Here is a 20,904-nt window from a genome sequence, read left to right as displayed (position 1 = left end):
CGTACTAGGTGATCGTCCTGCTAAATCTCACACCTGTCTGACTTATAAGAGCTTTTGATATATTATCTAATCTAATTCCCAGAATAATAACCCTATGAGGCAGGTATTGTTTATTAGCCTCATTCCCCAGCTGATGGAGTGTAGGCACGAATTTCCAGTCTAATACAGCAGTCAGCATATTCTGGCCCTTGGGTCAAACCTGGCCCTAAAGTTTTGCTGCAACTTCCACGCCCATTCATTGCCATAGGGTCTATGGCTGCTCCTGAGCTACAGCTGAGCAGTCGTGATGGATCGCAGGGCCCAGGAAGCCTGAAATACTTACTATCTGGCTCTTTACAGAAAATGTCCAATAGCCCTCAGGTAAAACATTGCTAATTCACGGATAAAGAAAAAAAGGCAAGACCATTTGGACAGCTTGAAATAGAATTTGAATTTTTACTGAAACGTTCTTAGCAAATATTCTGTCTTATCACTTCTTTTTATCACCGAAAAGGATTTATTCGGGAAGAAGGAGAACGGACCGCAACCTGGGACCAGCAGGCGCAGCGACCTCCACGCCAGTCCTCTCCGTCTGTTCTCTTTCCTGCACATCGAACCTCACCTCCTCTCACCTGGGAGGGGCCCACCAGCCCAGAGGGAGGGCGCGTGCACAGGGAGCACCAGCTCCGTAACTAACGGCTCCTCTCTCAGTGTAGCAAGTTCTTCTGATGGGGTGGAAGAGTCTCCAGGAAAGAAAGAAAAAGGATAAGCCCAGAAAGCTTTGACAACCATAACGTTCCTAAGAGGCTGTAAAACTTTGGCAGTTTCACAGGTATTTCTTCTCGAGTACCAATGACGTCACTGTTGCAATTACAGAACAACTGGCCTGGCTTACTTGACATTTGGTATCACATATTGTTTTGGTTGAGCATCAATCGATTTCTCTATTTTTACTGAGAACTTATGTCATAACTATTTTTAGTAGGCAGTGTCTAGTTCTATCATTTGTGGAACTCAGCACACAGTCATGCCTTAGATTTTTTTTTTTTTTTTGCTAAAGCTATAAGAATGTATATATTTGGCAGAAAGTATTTTCATCAGTAAATGTTCTATATTCTGAGACGTTTTAGATCAAACGTCTGAAACAGGGAGTGGGCACTGAAAAATGCAAGAATCTGATATATTACTGGGCAGCAAAGTGGGTGTGACTTTATAATACACAAACGTGCCTTTGAAATATTAATATTTTTATCACTGACGGTGGATGAGTAATTATTAATCCCTAAAAACCTATCTATAAATCAAAGTCAAATTAAGAATTGAATTTCCAGAGTATGAAAGCTGGCACATGAGCTGTCAAATAATTTATGCAAAACTGTTGACTGTGAACAGTAATTCCCGGGACAAGACAAAGCCCACCGATTTCCTTCACCCTTCACCACGTTCTGCCAAACGCCGACTGATACCGAGAACAGCACAGAACAGCAACTCCCAAGCTGCTCTGCGTATGAGAGTCACGTGAGATCTTTCACAACCCCCCCACCCAGTCACACCCCAGGCCCATGAAATCATAGTCTCTAGAGGCAGGACACGGGGGCCAGTATTTTTGGAAGCTCCCAGACACCAGCAGGCCGTTGTGATTAAGGTGAGGGCAGCCTGACGGGCTCGGTCCAGCCCAGGAGTCCTGAGGTCCCGCTCCGCCCTCTGTCTGCTCCACCATCCGCCAGGCCCTCTGACCTTCGGTGCAGTTGTCAACACAACACATTGGCGAACGCACCGGCATCGTCATTCTCGCTCCTAATACATCATCGATTCGTGAACGCAAATAGTAAGAGGATTCCGACATAAGGAGTACGGCCCTGAGGTTTCTATTAAGTTATAATCTGCTTCACTGTTCACACCACTTCTGCACCTCAGCGGACACACGCCCCGGACACCTGGCTTTGCTCTTTATTCTGCAAGCATATTTATCCTGGATGACAAAGTTAAAAAAAAAAAAAAACAGTTTGCCTTACCTCTACGATGCTTTTTAAATCTTGCACGTAAGTCCGTTCGGTCTCCAGGATTTCCTGAACAACTCTGTCCACGTAGAGGAGCTTGGGGCTGTTGGCCGACTCCGCACTCGTTTCGGTGGCCCCGTGGGCCTCTGCTCTCCGCGGAGTCCGGGGCTGCCTCTCGCCGCTGCCCGCGTCTGCGTGCTGTTGCCCGGCCAGGCTCTCCCTCTGCAGCTCGCTGCTGGAAAACGGCCTGGCTGGAATCAGCTCCAGCTTTATGGCCCCCGCTTCCTTATCCTGGGGAAACAAGCCCAAGTGGCTGTTGGAAACTAAGGTCGTTCGGCTGCCGAAGGAACCGTGGCTGTCCCGGGAGGAAGCGGAGGATGACGTGGAGCCGAAGCTGACTGGGCGGTCGCTGTCCGAGAGCTCCATGGTCTTCGGTTCGTGGGGCTGGGAGTACTTGGCTGTGATGGTCTTGGGGTCTGGATCTTCAGTTACAGCTGATGGCGCCTCAAGACGCGACGGGTGGACATCTGGATACATTAAAAGGAAAAAGAAACAAGGACAGGATAAGCAAGGTAAGTCTTTTAAAATGATATTGAACAGAAGATGTAAAGGGAGGTAAAACCCAGCCCACATATATACAGTCAGAAACAAGGAGGCAGCAAGTTAGTCATAGGAGGACATGCAAAGGTACTGGGGTGAGTTAGAGTTTCTCAAGCACCACCTGGGACCGTGCTAGAAATGCGGAGTCTCAGGCACTACCCAGACCTGCTGAGTGAGCTTCAGTCTGCATTTTGACAAGATCCTGGCACCACCTGCACACTCATTAGGGTTTGAGAGGCGCTACAGCCATTGCCTCAAAATGTGACCACCTGCAATGGCTCACAGGTGCTGACTGGTCCCATTTTCTATATTGAAAACTCAGTGGTCAGGGCATAAGGAACCTATAGCTTTAACAAGCTTCACAGGTGATTCTTATGCCCTTAAAACATGCCCTGTGTGATTCCCGTGGTGTCTGGGAAACGCTTCTTCATTCTGGGTAACCCACCGTCATTCCACAAACTTTCAAGCCTCCGTCCTGGAACCACTGCCGCTTGACTTGGAGGATGCTGACAAGTTTACACTTTACTAGTATACAGCGTGAGAGAAAGTGTTGCCTGGGTACCATTTCTCTCATCCTGGGCAAAAGAAACCCCAATATTAAAACCCACACCCCCTTTCCACCTTACCCTCTCACCACGACACATCTACATGCCCCCCTCAAAAGCCGACATTCCATTTGTGGGGTGCACGGGGCTACTCGATTACAGACTATATTCGATTAACCACCACACGCCCCCTGTGAAGTCAGATAACGCGACAGTGTAACCACATAAGTAAGTAACTAGGAAATAAGAGGAATTCCGCTATGAGAAAACGATGCCGTTTTAAGGAAACAGGACTGTCTGTGTTTGGAAGAGGGCATGCAGAGAGAATGCCTGAATGCCTGCAAGGGAAGAAGGTCACTTCGCACCCACAGCACCGAAATCTTGGGTCCAGAAGGGCTCTGTGTGACATGTAACCTTCAGGAGCTATTTCGGTAAAGTAGAACACTCCAGACTTCTTTATCTGTAAGGGAGGATCGACATTCCCCCCACCCCCCGGATGAATCCCAGGTTAATGGAAACACAAGGCCTTGCACCAAACAGTGTGATGAATGAAGAAATTGGCTTCATTTTGGTAGATTACCTTCCCACCAACATCCATGTTTATGGGGCTTGTTTAGAAATTAAGGAGAGAGGGACTCATGTTTGGAAGGTTCAAACAAGACCAACACAATAACAAGACTACGGATTAATGATCCCTTTTCCAAAGGAACGTGAATTCGGGTTGACTCTATAATGAACATCATCAAAGAGCTGGTACCCATATTCCTAGAGCAGAAAGAATCCATCCACCCTGCAGCCCTTCAATGTCCCGGCTTTTCCTAGAGAGTCTGTATCCGTGGCAAATGTGAGTGCCAACTTATAATGCAAATATTAAAATGGTTGAATCTAAAGCAAAGGAACTCACTTGGGCCAACGAGGAAGAATGGTGAGAAATGTGTAGGAAATGAGTAATTTATCAGCATAACCACTACCACATGGCACAAGTTTGCCACAATTTTTTTTTAAGCATTTGCAATGTTCTTTCTGCGTGCCCTGTAACAACTTTATGGCCTGTAAAACACGGGCTGGTTATAGCAGTTAAAATGCACTTGCCCTAAACAGCGTGCTCCAACTTGAGTGTGGCACAGATCCAAGCAGCAGCCAGGCACTGAGGTACACTTGCCACAGAGGAGGCTTGCCCGCGTTTGGGATTGGTGCTCAGCAAGTCGCGGGCAGGTCTAAGTGGGAGCAGACACAACAAGCTTTTCTTCCCACTGGCATCCACCAAAACCATAATCATGAGGTTATCTCGCTTTCACAACTGGGCACGTACTCATAAAGTATATGAGGGTTCTCTAAGGTCCCCAGGGTCGAATGAGGCTGTGAGTTAGGACCAAACGTAAGCTGGATATAGTGTACGTGAAAGCCGGGGCCCCCGGCAGGCTCTCCGTCAACCTCCCGCCGTAGATCTGGGTGCCCTGGTCTGCAAGGCAAGTTCTGGTTTTCTGCCTAGACTAGAATCAACCTTCTCTCCAGTATGGAACACTGTACTGAGTCATATAACTCTTGGCAAACGTTCATGATCAGGAGTGGTGAAAAAAGAGCACCCTACAGACTCTCTCTTTTTTTTTTTTAACTTATTTTCACTCTAAATTAGCCAATATTGGGACCGAGGGATGAAAGAGGAACAAACAAAGCACCGGTAATTTTGGAGGCATCCGTGTTGGGCTGGTGGGGATGCCAGTGCCCTTTCCACCTTCAAGGGTGGGGAGATGTGGGATGGGGGACTCGCGTCAACAAGGGATTGCTTCGTGGGTGAGAAGAACGCAGCACCAACTGGGCCCTGTTCCAAAGCAGCATCACGCAGATGCTGCAACACCAGGCCACGTGCGGCTCACCCCTGAACAACACAGGTTGGAGCTGTGCGTGGGTCCGCTTCTATGCAGGTATTTTTCAGTGAACACCTGTACGGTTTTTGATGGAGAGTCTGCAAATAGAGAGGGCCGGCCGTATGCGTGGATCTGTGCATCTTATACAGGAGACTCGAGCATCTGTGGAGCATGTCGGTATCTGTGGGGGTCCCGGAACCGATCCCCTGCAGATACTGAGGGACAACTTCAGTTCTGGGGGAGTGAAAGGTTACTTGCAGATTTTTGACTGGGTTGGGGTCAGCGCCCTAACCCCCACATTGTTTAAAGGTCAACAGTATCTAGGCCCCTGGGCCGAGTTGCCTGTTCTTTGGACTGCCAACCAGGTACTTTATAAGACAGACTACTTGAGAAATCTGGTAGCTGTAGTATTTAGCCACGCTTACTGCCCCAAATTCAACACCTTCCAAAATTACCAATAACCGAAGTGAAACATTTAAAGTTAGGTTGTATAATGGCATATAATATGAGGCTGCATTTGCTAATGGATACCATTTTTCAGGTTAATTCATTGCTTAGAAGATAATTATAGTTTTCTCAGGTAAAGAAATACACCTCATAAAAACTGTCTAGTCTTGTTCTCATCTCCCTCAAAATAATTTAGGATTTCTACCCCATCTGGCCTGTTCTTTTTAATGCAATTCACCGATTTTTTAATACTTATTTCCGGAGCCGCACTGGTCAGCACGGCAGCTCACAGCCACAGGTGCCCACCAGGCACTCGGCGTGCAACCAGTCTGAACGGCAAGGCGCTGTACGTGTAAAATTTACACCAGATTTCCAGGAATTAGTGTGCAACAGAGTATACAATAGCTCACCAATAATTTTTATATTAATTACACGTTGCGATATTTTGGAATCATGGGTTAAATAAAATGCCTCCTTAAAGTTATTCTCATTGGTTGCATGTTGCTCTTTTTAACGTGGCACCTAGAAAATTACAAATTACATTTGTGGCTTGTGTTATAGTTTATTTATTTACTTATTTATTTTAAGATTTTATTTTATTTATTTATTTTTAGAGAGGGAAGGGAGGGAGAGAGAGAGAGAGAGAGAAACATCAATGTGTGGTTGCTGGGGGTTATGGCCTGCAACCCAGGCATGTACCCTGGCTGGGAATCGAACCTGCGACACTTTGGTTCCCAGCCCGCGCTCAATCCACTGAGTTACGCCAGCCAGGGCTAACTTGTGTTATATTTTAGTTGGACACACGGATCCAGGTATTCTAGATAATTCTATGGTTCTGTAAGATTCACATTTGCTTCCTTATCAATCTTTGTTTAAATAATAGTGAATGGGGAGGTGCATGTAATTCAGTTTGTCCCTTCTGAGAGCTCCTCTCGTGAGTGCTGTTAGGAGCCGACAGAAAGAGAGCGGGGAGACAGTGCCTGCAGACTGGATTTGGGGGAACTGGTCTCCCGTGATAAACTGAAAGACGAGCTAGAAAACGGCAGCGCAGGAGGGCTGCCCCCCTTCCTTGAGTGAAGGATGTTGGCGGGCTGTACGTATGCACATTTGGGGAACGTGATGCTTTGCTTTCCTGCTTTCCTTTCCTTTTCACAGCCTCTCTCCCTGTCCTACCAAGTCTCCCACACCGGGCTAATTACACAGCATCTTCTATAAACCTGCCAAACATTGCTAATGGCCCATGCCAGTGGCCGTTTTGACCACAAACATCCTAAAATAAGCTAGTTCTGTCCACCCTGAGGATCTTGGTCCATCTGACCCTTGGTCAACCTGCAGATGTTGGCAGTGCCTTGGAGGCAGAGGGCCCTGGGAGTCCTGATGATTCTTGCGACCAGAGGTGCCATCAGCCTAAAAGCCATCTCATTAAAATATTCCTTCTTGTAAGGGCTGGAAAGAAGTATTCCAAGTCATGAAAGATAAGGACCTATATCCCAGATTACTCTATCCAGGAAAGCTATCATTTAGAATGGAAGGGCAGATAAAGTGCTTCTCAGATAAGGTCAAGTTAAAGGAGTTCACCATCACCAAGCCCTTATTTTATGAAATATTAAAGGGACTTATCTAAGATAAGAAGATAAAGAAAAAACACGTATAGTAAAAGGACAGCAAACTCACAATTATTAACAACCACACCTAAAGCAAAACCAAAAGAAACTAAGCAAACAACTAGAACAGGAACAGAACCACAGAAATGGAGATCACATGGAGGGTTAGCAACAGGGGATGGGAGGAGAGAGGGGGAAAAGGTACAGAGAATAAGTAGCATAGATGGTAGGTAAAAAAGAGACGGGGGAGGGTAAGAATAGTACGGGAAATCTAGAAGCTAAAGAACTTATAAGTATGACACATGGACATGGCTAAAGGGGGGGATATGGATGGGAGAGGGTGTACAAGGTGGAGGGGAGTGAAGGGGGGAAATGGGACAACTGTAATAGCATAATCAATAAAATATATTAAAAAATAAAATAAAATATTCCTTCTTGTGCCATTTTCAGTGTACAAACAAAGGCTACACAGCTACCATGTGGAAACGCTTTCACACATCTCACTTCATGACAAGTCCCCTCTCTGTTCCTCAGTGAAAGAGCTTTTACCTCCTTGGCTTGTCCTTGTTCTTCCAACTTCCACTATTGTAACTGCTCTCCTTCGGAATGGCATGGCCAGAACCCAAAGCGGCTCTCCTTCGCTCTAGCTGGGCTCCCGAGTGGACTTAGGGTTGCGGCAGAACGTTCCATGGCTAGTCAAGCCCTAGCTGCCTGTGACCGTGCTCACATGTTGAGGGAGGACTAATGGATCCACAGCCGACCCCTACCTTCGCAACTCCCAAGGACAGCTTTCCAAGGTGAGGCAGAGCCCGGGGCAGAGCCCGGGGCAGAGCGGCTACGGCTAAGGAGGAGCCAGAACTTCCCCATTCTGCTCAGTGCTATCCTAGACCACAAATACCTAACCGAGTTCCTTGTTGGGGCAATCAGGAAAATCAAGAGAATGTGTCCAGTGCAAGGCTGATGGATAACTAAAACGATGTAGCTCCCCATTACCCTGCCTGCCAATCGCTTAAAGAGGGAAGGCACAAGAGAGACTAAAATATAAGCAAGAAGTGATGATATCAGCAGCAAAGTTCATTTTTTTGCACAGCCAGTCCCTGGTAGAGCCTTAAAGACACAAACAACCAACTTCATGATTAAAAAAGAGAGACACCCAAACATCTTTTAAGAGTCAACATGATAAGAGACCTACACACGTACATATTTCAGAGACAACCCCAGGTACACGGGGAGAAAGCTCCTCTCCCACACCTCTGGGGGAGGGTAGAGAGCACAAGAGATAAAAGCCCCCGGAGAGCAACATGAACTCCCCCTCTTGGCTTTCTGAAATACCAGCATGGTTCTTGTGTAAATGGCAGGGCAGGGACTGGCATTCCACATGTTCCATCCAGGGAATGAGCTTGTCACACTTATTTGTAGCTGTCAGGCAACCAGGAAGTCAAAAACCTTGTTACCACATTCACTGTTTAGTTTGACCCATGTTTTACGGTTATGCAAGATGTTTGCATTAGGGGAAGCCGGGGGAAGAGTGTCTAGGAACTCTGGGTTTATCCTGGCAACTTTTTTGTCAATTAAAAACATTTTCAAATTGAGTAGTTAAAAAACTCTTGCAGCATCGAAGCATTGGTAAAGCTGTTATCAGTCAGGGGACCGGGCCCGGAGCGGGCCTGCCTCAGGCTGGCCTGCAGTGTGTGGGTTCTTGACTTCATGAGGGAGATATTTCACAACGGGCATCCAGGTGATGTGGGGGGGATGTTTACTGAAGCTGCAGACAGTGAGACAAAGGGAGGGATTAGGCTAGAAGAAGCAAGGCAACAGGAGAGAGTGTAGGCGGGGCTGCTTTGGCTCATTGAGAAGTCAGAGAAAAGGGGCCTGGGAGACAGGTTTGGGGGTGAGCCTGGGATGAGCTGCCGCCGCCCGCTGCTCCCCTGGTTGCAAATCTCATGGGGACTCTTAGAGTTTAAGAGATGTGCACCTGGGGGGAAGGAGAGGGGGACAGGGAAGGTGCTGGTGTGCTCCCAGGAGGGAGAGCATGAGCGAGGGCCTTTGTTTCTGAGGGCTTTTCAAGGCTGGGCATCTAAGGGAGGTCTCGGGGGAGATCTCCATAGAATATTCATCAGGCTCCCAGAGGTGCCCCTTCGGAGGTCATTCGTCATTGCGCCTGGTCCTGGCGTCGTCTGCCTGGCTTTGCTGCGTTTCTGGTCCTAGAGCTGAAACACGACTGAGGCCTAGAGGTTACCTCTGGGGAGGAAAAGTGAGGGGGGTCCAGACCGTGTGGCCATCATTATGCTAGGGGAGGAGGGCCCCCCCTGGCTGTGAGGTCTGGCAGCTGTTTTGCCTGTTTCTAGGCACATGGCTTTCCGCCCTGGTGACCTTCTGGGTCTGGCTGTACATTGCCTGGCCATTTCGCTCAGTTGTCTGTCTCCGTTTCCCCACTCCACTTGCCAAGGAGTTCTCCTAGCTTCTTACTTCCCTGCCTCATAGCAAATATTGGAACAAGAAGGCAAAGAACAGGAAAGATGCGTTGCAAAGATGCTCTTGGTATAACAAGAAGTGAGAGGTTGAACGAAGAACAAAAATACCTTCAGGCTGTCAAGTCTGATACTAAGTACTCAAATAATTTGCTAACTGACTCCTGTGCTCGTCCTTGGGAACTGAGAGGCCGAGGGCCGCTGCAGCTGTGGAGGGGATGAAGCAAGACAGGTAATGCGGCACATGCATGAGCTGCATGGCTTTCTCTACGTGGTAAGTCCAGAATCCCTGTGCTGGAAGGCACAGGCATGCTTCTGGGTTAACAAAGGATCTTAGGGAATTCCCTTCAGGCCTTTTGTGCATAGGCAGCTGTTTTTATCTTTACTGTGTGCTTTTCCTTGTGGTGGTTCCGTGTGGGAGGTAAAGGACAGTAAGGGGTCAAACAACACTAAACTACGGGCTGTGTTCTCCCTTTCAGAGGGGACTGTTAGTTGTCCACCAAAACGCATGTCCACTTCTTCTTCGGTAAACAGAGTTTCAGCTGAGCACACTTCCCAGCTTTCCTACCTCAGCTAAGGCCACGAGGTCAAGTTCTCACCTGTGGAAATGATATGTGTCCCTCTGGGGGTCTTTTTCTCAAGCATTAGACATTGTTCCTTCATTTGCCCCCCTGCACACTGGGCCCCAGAAATGGCAGGGATCTTGCCTCAACCATGGGCATGACGTCAATGCCCAACGTGGCAATTTTCAACCATTTTTTTTAATCTCACGGCACACAAAATAATTACTGAAACTCTGTGGCACACCAAAACATGTATCTTTCGCCTATCTGACAAAAAAAGATAGGTATAATTTTGATTCCTTCACACCAGACAGCTATTGCATGTTGGCTGCTGCTGTCCTTTAATTTGGCCATCTAAGGGGAAAAAGGTCAGCGCCCCTCACTCAACAGTCAGGTACTGACCAGAGCACCACGCTTGAAAATCACTGCCCTGGAGTATGGTGTGGCAGAGCATGGAGACAGAAGGAAGCTTGCAGTCCCTGGGTCTGGACGTGCTCCGAGTCATCACCTTAAAAAGACTGGTTGTCCCGAAGCCGACGTGCTGGAGAGGCCAGGTGGTGAGACCAGGCTGATGGGTGGAGAGGTGCTCCAGGAACCTCAGGTGTTCTGGCCGCTGCTACCTGTCCCCAGCAGGCCGCAGACAGGTGGGAGGGAGGCCTTGGGGGCGACTGCACTGTTATCTCCCCCAGCAGCTTCCTGGGTTCGTGAGTCACAACCACCCAGCAGGAGCCTCTCCGGAACTCCTGACCCACAGCCACCTTGAGAGATTATAAATGACTTTTACTGGTTCAAGCCGCAAGGTTTCGGAGTGATCTGTTACGCAGCAAAGGATTGCCCAGTCTATGCTAACAGATCAGCCTTGCGTGTGACGTCACTCTGTTAACTCTGTATCAAAATGATCCTTAAGAACAAACTCACAAACAAACAAAACACAGCCTCAAAACTCATTCACACGTTGTTACTTTAAACAGTTTTATACAGGGAAAAAAAATAAACCGAGAGGTTAGGCAACATTTTGGTCAAAGTGGAACTGTGAATCAGAGACTACGGTTTCTGATTTCTAGTCTACCTTGCCTTGTACTGGGATATAGATTCACACAACGGGAGGGCAGGAAAGGAGCTCAGAGATCAGGAAATGAAGGACTAATCATGAGCTACTTGTGTAAGGCCCCCGACACCAATGTGCTGAAGGGCCTACACGGTGTGCGCGTGCGTGGAAAGGAATGGGTATGCGTCCGACTGTGTGTGTAGGAAGAGCTCAGAGCACTGGCCAGAAATGAGCTGTGGTATAACACGCTCTCCTCCGGACACAGAGTTTGCATGTCTGCACTGAAACCTCTGGGTTTCTGGTTTCCTCATGTGGAAGTTAGACTTCTGGACAGCATGACTCCCCAGGTCCCACCCAGCCTCCAGGACGTGACGGCAGCCCCAAAACAAGCACATCAGAAGGCTCGACTGCATTCACTGCCCGCTCCTCGCCGGAACCACGGCCCAGGGAGGAGCCACAAGACAGCAGTTCCCTTTCTGCCTCCTACTAATGCCGGGTCTTGGGTCATGAAATACGCATCACTGACTTTCCGAAGGCTACAGAACTCTACTTTTACTTTAGACTAAATAATAATCTATACTCCAGCTGCACTTTGCACAGCATCTTCCTGTTGGTGCAGGAATATACATGAGTCTCGGGGCAGCGGCCGCCCAGTGAGAGCGCCGCAGGCAGGCTGAGTGTGTCCGCTGAGTGTGTCCGTGGTGAGCACACTCGGTTCCCAGGACTGCTGCTGCCCAGCAGAGGGGGGGGCATTAGCCTAAATGACACTTTCTTAAAAAAAAAAAAAAAAAAAAGGAGGAAGAAGAGGAGAAATCCAAGTGACTAACAATAGCGCACTGAGTAAATAAATCCATCTATAAAGTACACTAAACATTTTTCTTTGAGAAAAAGGAGGAAGTGAATTCAAAGTGTCTAACAATAGAGATCTGAGTAAATAAACCCGTCTGGAAGGGCCAATATCGGACTACTAAATGTCATGCCCTTTCATACGTGTGAGGGTGGAGAAGACGGTCAGAACACACAGCTGAGCAGGTTTCGACCACTTATAAAACAGACCTACAATGTCATCCCAATTTTGAATTTACAGGGTCACTTATTATCCACACTAGAAAAAGATTAAAAGGATATACAATAAAAATATTAACATTGGTTTTTACTAAGAGAATAAATGCTTTTACTTAGATATTTATCTGCAAATATCACTTTTCTTCGACAAATGTATTACTTTTATAATCTGAAAAAATGATCTAAACAAGTTCAAATCACAATTTCAATTTGTATCAAATGCTTAAATGTCTTAAATTAAGATAACTGATTTTTATGTTCAATATGATTAAGAAGAAGGAACATGGAATATATACCTCTTTCAAATATATTAGCATCACTAAATTAATAAACCAAAATAAAATCAGACTCCAGTGTGCAGCAGACTTGAGTACAATCCATGCCTCCAGCTCCCCAGTTATTTCTCCTCACAAAAGTATTTCTTACCAATAAACACTCAAAATGGAGACTGCGCTTACTGAGTCCACCCTGGTCACCCCTAGCCTCCGACTAGATCTCATCACTCCGGTTGCTAAGCCTCCAATTTGCAAACACTGATTCCGTCTCCCAGCTAAGCCTGCATAAGCCTCACAAAGAGAGCACATTAACATGCTGAGGACTCCATGCAGGGCAACTTCGGATTTCAGCTCTCTCCCCAGAATCCCAAACACCAGTGCTCTAGGTGTCTCTACCGAACTTTAAAGAATGACCAAACATCACACCTACACAAAGCAAAAGCCCTTTAAGACAGACTGCAGATCCAAGGGAGGAAAAACAAAATCACCTTCCAGACTAGTCCCATTGTTGGAGCGCTCCTGGCCACAGATCGCAGTTGTAACAGGACAGCTGCAACGAATCCGGGCGAGCTGCTGTCCCTGCCGGCGGCGGCGTGGCGCAGAAACCCCCCTGCGACCGCCTCTCACCGCGGTGGATGGGGGGGGGGGGCGGGGGCTCCCTCTGCCCCACGGGGGGCGGGGGGGAGGCAGCGAGTTACTCCGGCGTTGCTTCTTTGGGGCGCACTCACGTTAGCGCCTACCTGCGCTCTCCCGGGCTGAGCCGCATCGTCTGCCTTCAGCTGATGCAGTGACCTCACCGGAGGCTCAGGCAGGTAGAACAAGAAGCTTTTACTAGTCCGTGCAGCTCCTTCCGTGGAAATATTGCATGAGTCAGCTTTTATCTCTCCAAACCCGACACACACACACACAAAGGCTTTACAAAAACCTGATTGGCAACTTTCTCACTGCCTTTTTCCCCCCTGGTGTGCAGACCACAGACTTCAGCATCACGGAGAGCCTTAAATGAAACATGACATCATCCAATTGAGAAACAAGACAATAGACACCACTGTGGGTAACTTGAAAATGCACACTTCGCTGAGCAACACCCCGCGCCTGCCATTCTCCTGCGGACATCAAATCCAGCCCTCGCTGTGCCCGGAGCTGCGCCGGCTTCACCTTCCCGGCCCCGCCGCCATTCTCATTCAAGTCCACCAAAGACGCGGGGTCTCTGGATATTTCCAAGTTCACTTCCTGAGTTATAAGTTTGTTTCAAAGTAAATGGGCACATCTTCCAGTTTTGCAGCGAGGTTTAGGGGGTGGGGGCGGGGCAATGAGTAACACCCAGCTGGGAGAAGTTTGGACGCTTAGTTTCTGTTCGTTAATGAGACATTTAGCACAGTCTCCAGTAAGCATGATGAAATGGTAATATATTAAAGCTTGATTTTGCTTAAAAACGGTCTTTAAAATCTATCTGAAGACAAATATCTAAAATGTAAACTTACGGGCATTTCTTAGAAAAAGCTACATTCTGTGGTTGGTAGTGGAAAATACTACGAAGTAAAGGCAGAATGATGAAGTCCCGACTTCAGCAGGGCAGACTTTCGAATCATTTTGGGCTTTGGTGTCCCTAAGCCCACCTGTCAGTTTTAAAGTACTTATTATCTTTTAAAGAAAGAGAGATGCAAAGGGTTCACATTTGAAAAAGATAGTGAATTCTTTAGATGAAGCTCTTTAGAAGTACAAAAAATGTTATTGAAAATGGGTACCAGTGCACCAGGGAGCCAAAACTCAATATGGATTATGCCCATGTACAGACATCTAAAACTCAACGAGGAATCAACATCCTGTGAATGGGAGTTCCAGCTAACGCATTCATTTGTGGTTATGGAAAATAACGTTAGCTGATCATCTTTAATATAACCATTTCTATCATGCCTATTAAGTGATTTTAAACTAACAACGTAATAGGATAATTTGTTTTAATGCCCATTTCCTTCACATAAGGCTGAACATATACAGGCCTATTTAAGTAAGCCATTTGGATGGAAATTTGCGCGAGTTCCTTTGTAACTTGTTGCAATGATTTCTCCCCCACAAAGTGTAGTAGCCTGATGGAAATCACTAGTTTATGGATGCTCAAATGGCAGCTTGAAAGGAAGGGTCCTCCCTGGGTTTGGGGGACTCTTAAGCCTCCATTCTGAGGGTGCACAGAGACCTAGATTGCCCCCCAAATGAATCCCCAGGACCATGTTTCTACTTAAGGAAGAGTCAACACAGGCCTTAAAAGCTCCACCTGATTTTGCACAACACCACCCGCCCACTGCTCTGTCCTTTTGTTGAAAGGCTGTTCACCACACTTTGAGTATCAGGTGGTCTCATACTGAATTCTTTCCTAATTGCCTCTCTCCTGCCTGGACTGTCAGCCTAGGGAGCAGGGAGTCTCCCTTTCTTGCAGATTAGACATCCGAGAGGAAGATACAAGACCTCAGTTCTTAGACAGGTGTACACAGAGGCTGCTCACTTCTTGGCTCATTTGTTTTCTGTGCAAATCCCCAGACCACAAGCTAACTACTTTTATCTTCCAATAAAGTATCATTGTACGGTACTTGGATTTTTTTTTTTTTTGCAAAGGAACTTTTTTTTAAAAGCCATTTCTGAGAGAGGCTGTGTATGTTACAAGTGAACGAAAACAGCAAAGTTACTTGGAGTGAGGATGCTGGGCATTCTGTAAACCGCGTTGCACTAGTGACTCAGCTTTGACGGACAGCTCTGAAGGGACAGCACAAGCCACATGGGGTCCCCTGGGTCAGTCACTTGTTAGTTCACCTGCAGTTCTTGCTTTAGTAAAATCATCAACTTGAATCAGTGAGGACCTTTCCCACGACTTGCCAGCAGCCGGAACTACCCTGTAGTCTATTCCCAGTCATTGAGGGCTCACTGTATTTTGAATCTAGTTTTTTTTTTAATTAAAAGGATTTTTTTAAAGCAATAACACACACACACACACACCACACACACACACATTTTTTTCCTTTATATTTATCCCAGTACTAAGTATTTGCTGACTGAATTAGCAATTGAATGGTGTATAGGGCCCTGGGAGGGACGATACAGACACATAACAGCAGAGAGAGGGGAAAAAAGGAAGAAGAAAGTTACATTTCTTGAGCAACATTCAAGGCTCTTTCACACCTGAGCAGAGGATCCTTCTGGGCCTCAGTATTTTCTTAACCCCTGCGTTCCCCCTAGCTCTGCATGACTTTCTTTCTAGTCCTTCCCATCTCACATCCCACACAGGGGTCACGGGGGAGTTTTAACACCTCTGGCAGGTGTCCAGCTGGCTATCTTGCCACTAGACTTGTATGCATGCAGCCACACACACCCCAAGACGTGTGAAAGGCACAAATACGCATCCTGGCTGCTTCTTGCTACATTACGTATTTGCCAATATTAACAGTGGGCGACAAGATTGTTTCTGTTCAGCAAAATCTTTTTGTAAACAATAGTGAGACTGGCCACAGACACAATGTACATTTATGCCCTGTCAGGTGAAAAAGATAGTTAGTTACAGGAAAACAGCTCTCGTGAACCTCCCTCGCAGCACTGGTTACACAATCAGGAAGCAGGCGTGGGACCCGGCACCCACAGGACATGTCTACGGCCAGCAGGAGACAGTCCAGCCAGCCGGCTCGGTGCAGGCCAGCCTTGTGGCCTAATTGGAGGAGGACCAGAGAGTCCCGCCATTGAAAAACATCCCTTTCTGGAAATCTGCCAGGGGGCCTGGAATTCCACAATGAGAAACCAGCTCTCTTTGGTTTCAGGTAAATGTCCTAAGACTCTACCATCCTCCGGGAAGGGCAAGGGAGTCCTTGTCACAGTTGTGGCAGTAGTGTGAATTAGCCTGCCTGTCCTGCCAGGGGTTTTTAGGCCTTTCAGGAAGGAGGTGGGGATGGGGCGGTCCGGAGGGGCGGGGAGGCAGAGGGGGCGAAGCTCGAACAGCCTGCGGCCCTACAGGCTTGACCAGGTCTGACCTAGTTGAGACACTCTGCTGACTCCGCGGCCAGCCAGGCAGCAGCTCCCAGAAGCTGTGTGAGGGAGGCCGGGAGGACGGGCCAGAGAGAGCAGGGAGGGCAGCGGCCTGCACACACTTTGCAGATGCCAGCGGAGAGCTCGCTTCCTGTAATCCACACTGGACGAGGCAGGCTTAAAAAATAATCTTGCATTTTTCAGACAGAAAGACCTAGATGTTACAAGGCGTACTTCAAAACACAACTCATAGTCTGTCTATGGAGCATGATGGTGTAAATGCTGGAGGAGGGGGCGAACCTGGTTCCCTTGTGATTTAAGACGTCGTCCTTGTGACACACACGTCCCAAGACAAACGGTGAAACCAACTGTTTTCTAAAAGGCAGGCCACCGACAAAATGTTCTTAAATTTTTTTTGGTCTATTGGAACTTTTTCTTTGAAAGACTAAGGCGTGGGATTACATTTTCTAAGTGCATACCACAAAGTAAATGATAAATAGTCAAGTCCGTCGCATGCCGGGAGGCGTCACGCATCCCCACTGATGTCCCGTAGGAGGACACGCTGACCTCCCTCTGGACACCGAGATGCGATGTACTGGCGCCTCTGCACTGCAGGGCTGTTTATTGAAAACCTATACACGCTCTTCTAGACACGCTACCATAAACCCAGAAAAGGTCCCCGACTATAAAGTCCGCCCTGCAATTGCTATACGGAGCAAATGATATATTTTGCTAGACAAACAAACAAGTGAATCTGTTTTTCTTTTCCCTAAGGGACTATTTTCAAAGTGAAATGGTTTTAATGGTAAGTGAGTTTGTCTTCACAGAGTTAAAGTGTTTACTCTTGGCAAAAGACATATAAGTCTGAGGCAGACAGAGCACTGAGGTACAGGAGAAATGAAAGGAAAGTACTATTTTTGTCTGTCCTGGAATACTGAATCTGACAATGGAAACCAAACTATAAAGAATGACCAGTTGCCAGGATTGAATTTTTCCGGCTGAAAATATAATTCTTTGTCCCCTATGGCACTAATGTGTCTGTATGGATGCACGGCCATAGAGTTTTAGAAAACAAACACATAGAACCCATTATTCACAACACCTTTTCAGGCCCCCCACCCCCCCTTACCTTACAATCAAGTCACGGTTTACATCACCATACATCAGTCTGCCCTGAAAACCGAGGGGCCCGGAAGGGTGCACACCCTCGCTCTCCGACATCTGGTGGTCCCAGGAGTTTCCCCTGGGGGTGTGTTCCCCTGCATCTGGGACAATCACTGGCTCTACTTTCTGCTCTGTTCTTTTATTAGGCTATTTTGGTCTTTATTATCCAGAGACAATGAAATTGAGTCTTAGTTATTTCTGAACCGAACAATTTTTAGATATCAAGCAAGCAATATGTTACAAATAGCCTCTGGCTTTCAATATTAGATCAGTCCCATCTTTGAGGACACCATGGGGTGGGGGGGGACTCTCTGTGCTGAGCACAATGAGCTAATTATCCCTCTAAGAATGCAGTCTGTTTGCAGACACATTTTTTTCTAGGAGATAACCCGCATCTAATCCATTCATAATGAAAGGCATTCAACACCATCTATACTTTGAAAGCTCTCTTTAAAAAATATACCTGAATGTGTAGAAGGAGCTTGGACACACTGCTGAAGTCCTGCGGCACTATTTTCCAAAATAAAAATCAAAATGAAAATCTATTATAGGTTCAGAGTGCACCCATGGAGGTTCACGGCCTCTGTGTGAGCTTGCAAAGCCATTTCACATTTCAGCAGAGGAGAGGGACCAGGCCCCTTGGCCAGCTTCCCCCCACACCCCCCAGGTGATGAAGAGGTGGGGATGGCTCAGTGCGACCTGGCCAGCTGCAGACCTGGTCTCCAGACCCTGCGATGGAAGGTTTAGAGACAATTACCAAAAGCAGCGCTGGTGAGGAGCTGAGCTTGCGGGGCGGCTGTTCCAAATCTTCCCCATAGCAATGGCTGCCCCTCAGGGTAGCCACTATGGTGTTCTTCCCCCAATGCCAAGGCCACTTTCATCATCGCAGGGCCTGATAGCTTAACCATTACACGTATGATCCGAGAGCAAACAGACTTCTCCCGGGGGAGGCTGGCTAACTTCTCGAACCGAAGTGGGTGGTTCAAGCTTCCTTTTCCTTCCTTGGGCCTCTTGCACCAAGTCATGAGGGCAACCCCACGCAGGAAGAAATCTGTAAAAGGCCAAATATAGTTCCCACTTCAGGGAAGCAGAAGTTACTCTTCTCCAAAGGAGCTGAGGTGACCTAATACCTGCCAGGATTTTTATTTTTAACTAAAGAAGACGACAGGAGCTGCTAACCTTAGGTGTCCTGGGACAGTGGCCTTAAACACCTGTCTTTGCCTTCCGGATCTCGGGCACACACAGTGACACCCACCGGACTTTCCCTGGACTTTAAGAACATCCGCCACTTTGTCACCCCTGCTACCTGGGGACAAGCTCCACAGCAGGCTCCGTGCCGGGCTCAGGGGTCGGACGCAGGCTTTGCCTTCTGGGAGCTCCCGTGGAGCAGGCTGGACAGGTACCAGGTAAATAATGACAAGTGTGGCTGGTGCGCCGAAGCAGTGTGGGACGCTGCGGATGTCACAAGAACCGTGTGCTGAGTGAGCACTGGCTCTGTCTTCCTCAACTGTCTTTCCCCCTCGTTTCACACGCCCTCCCAGCGCTCCGCGAAGGGGACAGGAACTGGATGTTGACAGTGAAATCCAGCTAAGCGCGGCTGCCTTCACTTGTGTTTCCTTTTCCCGTCTCGGAGAGCGAGCTCGGTTGGACTCGTCTTTCATCTTATATTTAATTACTTGGTATCCAAGCTGAGAGCCAAACTCGCTGAAAGATTCTGTGAGTCCAAACGCTTGCCTAATCCCTGGTTCCCACAGAGGTGCATGAAGTAACTTGTTTATGTTCGCAGAACAAAGGGGAGGAAGCAGAGCTCTCTGTTGGCCACGGGCTTCATCTTAATTAGGCCAAGAAACAAGTGTAATCAGATGTATTTGGGTTTATTCTGAATAAAAAATGTTCAAATCCTTTACAAGTACATAAAAGAAAAAAAAAGAGAAAGAAGGAGAAAAAGTCAAAACATTCATCTAGAGGTTTAAGAGGTGAGACCGTGGGGGAGTTCCCTCACTGTGATCCATCCAGTCTCGGCATCTTCTTGAACGAATGTGTATTACTTGTGTGATTAAGGTAGAAGGTGGACAGAATAAATTGATGTGATGGTTATTCCCCATGTATTGACCACCCCCCTCCTCTGCCTTGTCCAGGTCTGCACGCACTGCCCCCTGCTGACTGGCTTCCAGGTGGGTTTGGGTAACCGAAGATACCAATGTTACAAGACAAAGAGAAGAGGCAGACGGGCTCTGGCTGAGTAGCTCAGTTGGTTAGAGCAGAATCCTAATACACCAAGATTACAGGTTCGATCCCCAGTCAGGGTATGTGTGTGTGTGTGTGTGTGTGTATATATATATATATATATAAAAGAATCAACCAATGAACGCATAAAGAAGTGGGACAATTCTAAAAAAAAATTTGATTAATAAATTTATTTTAAAAAGAGCAGAGAGCAACAAGGGCATGGGCAGGGGTCGAGTGCCCAGCACCTAGCTGTGGCGGCACCCAGGGCTGTCTGGCCTCCATGGTTCTGGTACTTTCAACTCTGTCATTCCCTTGGCCCTTGGGGGTCCCTGAAGGGTGTCCTTGAGAACGATGGTTAAAGTGTCCTGCTGTTGCTGCAGCCTCTTGGTGCTTCCCACTCCTTGCTAGCTCCCTTCCCCACACCCCCTGTAAGGAAGCAGCCCCTGCATTAACCTCTCCATTTGGACCGGCTGAGCTACTTCCGCTTCCGGCCAGTTCCTGGACTGGTACAGCTTCACACTAACTGCAGGCTGGCCTGACACGCGGATCACAGCTGGACTTCACAGGCTCAGTCGGAATGTTGAGCATGGCTTTTACTGCCCGATCTTAGCCTCTTTTGTGATTGACAGGCTTGGTTTGGGTCAATGCCATAAATACTGGATTTGAACCTATCCAATGCCAGAAACATAGTTCTCTCTCTCTCTCTCTTTTATTTTAATAGTTCAAGTACAGTTTTCTGTCTTTTACTCCCATTCCGGCCCACCCCCCAGCCCTCCCCACAGAAACACATTTTGAATTTGCTATCTACTGATTACACCTACTCCATGAATATTTATTAAACAGCTACAAAGTGCCAGACTAGGCCTTCATGAAGCACTAAAGCTATGACAGTGAGGAAAACAGATAAAAAATCCCTGCCTTTATGGAGTTTATTTTGAGTAGGGGATATATGGATTGAAATCCTATGGTAACAGTATATCAATGCTCCGAGGTTTTCCAGTCGAACTTACCTGTTGTGTGAATGAGCACTTACAATAA

The 20,904-nt window shown here is 47.4% G+C and overlaps 1 protein-coding gene and 1 long non-coding RNA gene across 3 annotated transcripts in view; one reads left to right on the top strand and one right to left on the bottom strand.

The window, feature by feature from the left end:
• The window catches only part of PLEKHG1 (pleckstrin homology and RhoGEF domain containing G1), a 206,883-nt gene that overhangs the window by 78,955 nt on the left and 107,024 nt on the right, over positions 1-20,904 (bottom strand). The window contains exons 1-2 of one of the 2 annotated variants that reach the window (XM_028509825.2): positions 12,954-13,114; positions 1,995-2,506 (exon numbers count right to left, since the gene is read on the bottom strand). In XM_028509825.2, coding sequence (XP_028365626.1) covers positions 1,995-2,405 — 411 coding nt within the window. In that variant the 5' untranslated portion in view covers positions 2,406-2,506; positions 12,954-13,114. Of the gene's footprint in view, positions 1-1,994; positions 2,507-12,953; positions 13,115-20,904 lie in introns of those variants that run through there. The other variant, XM_036024891.1, reaches the window with a different exon arrangement.
• LOC118500372 lies at positions 13,124-14,135 on the top strand. The gene is made up of 2 exons (XR_004902940.1): positions 13,124-13,277; positions 13,436-14,135. It is a non-coding gene; the product is annotated as an uncharacterized LOC118500372 (long non-coding RNA).

This window comes from Phyllostomus discolor, chromosome 4, assembly GCF_004126475.2.
Source record: "Phyllostomus discolor isolate MPI-MPIP mPhyDis1 chromosome 4, mPhyDis1.pri.v3, whole genome shotgun sequence".
Lineage (NCBI taxonomy): Eukaryota > Metazoa > Chordata > Mammalia > Chiroptera > Phyllostomidae > Phyllostomus > Phyllostomus discolor.
Note: the sequence above shows the minus strand (reverse complement) of the source record. Positions and strands in the feature narration are given on the sequence as shown.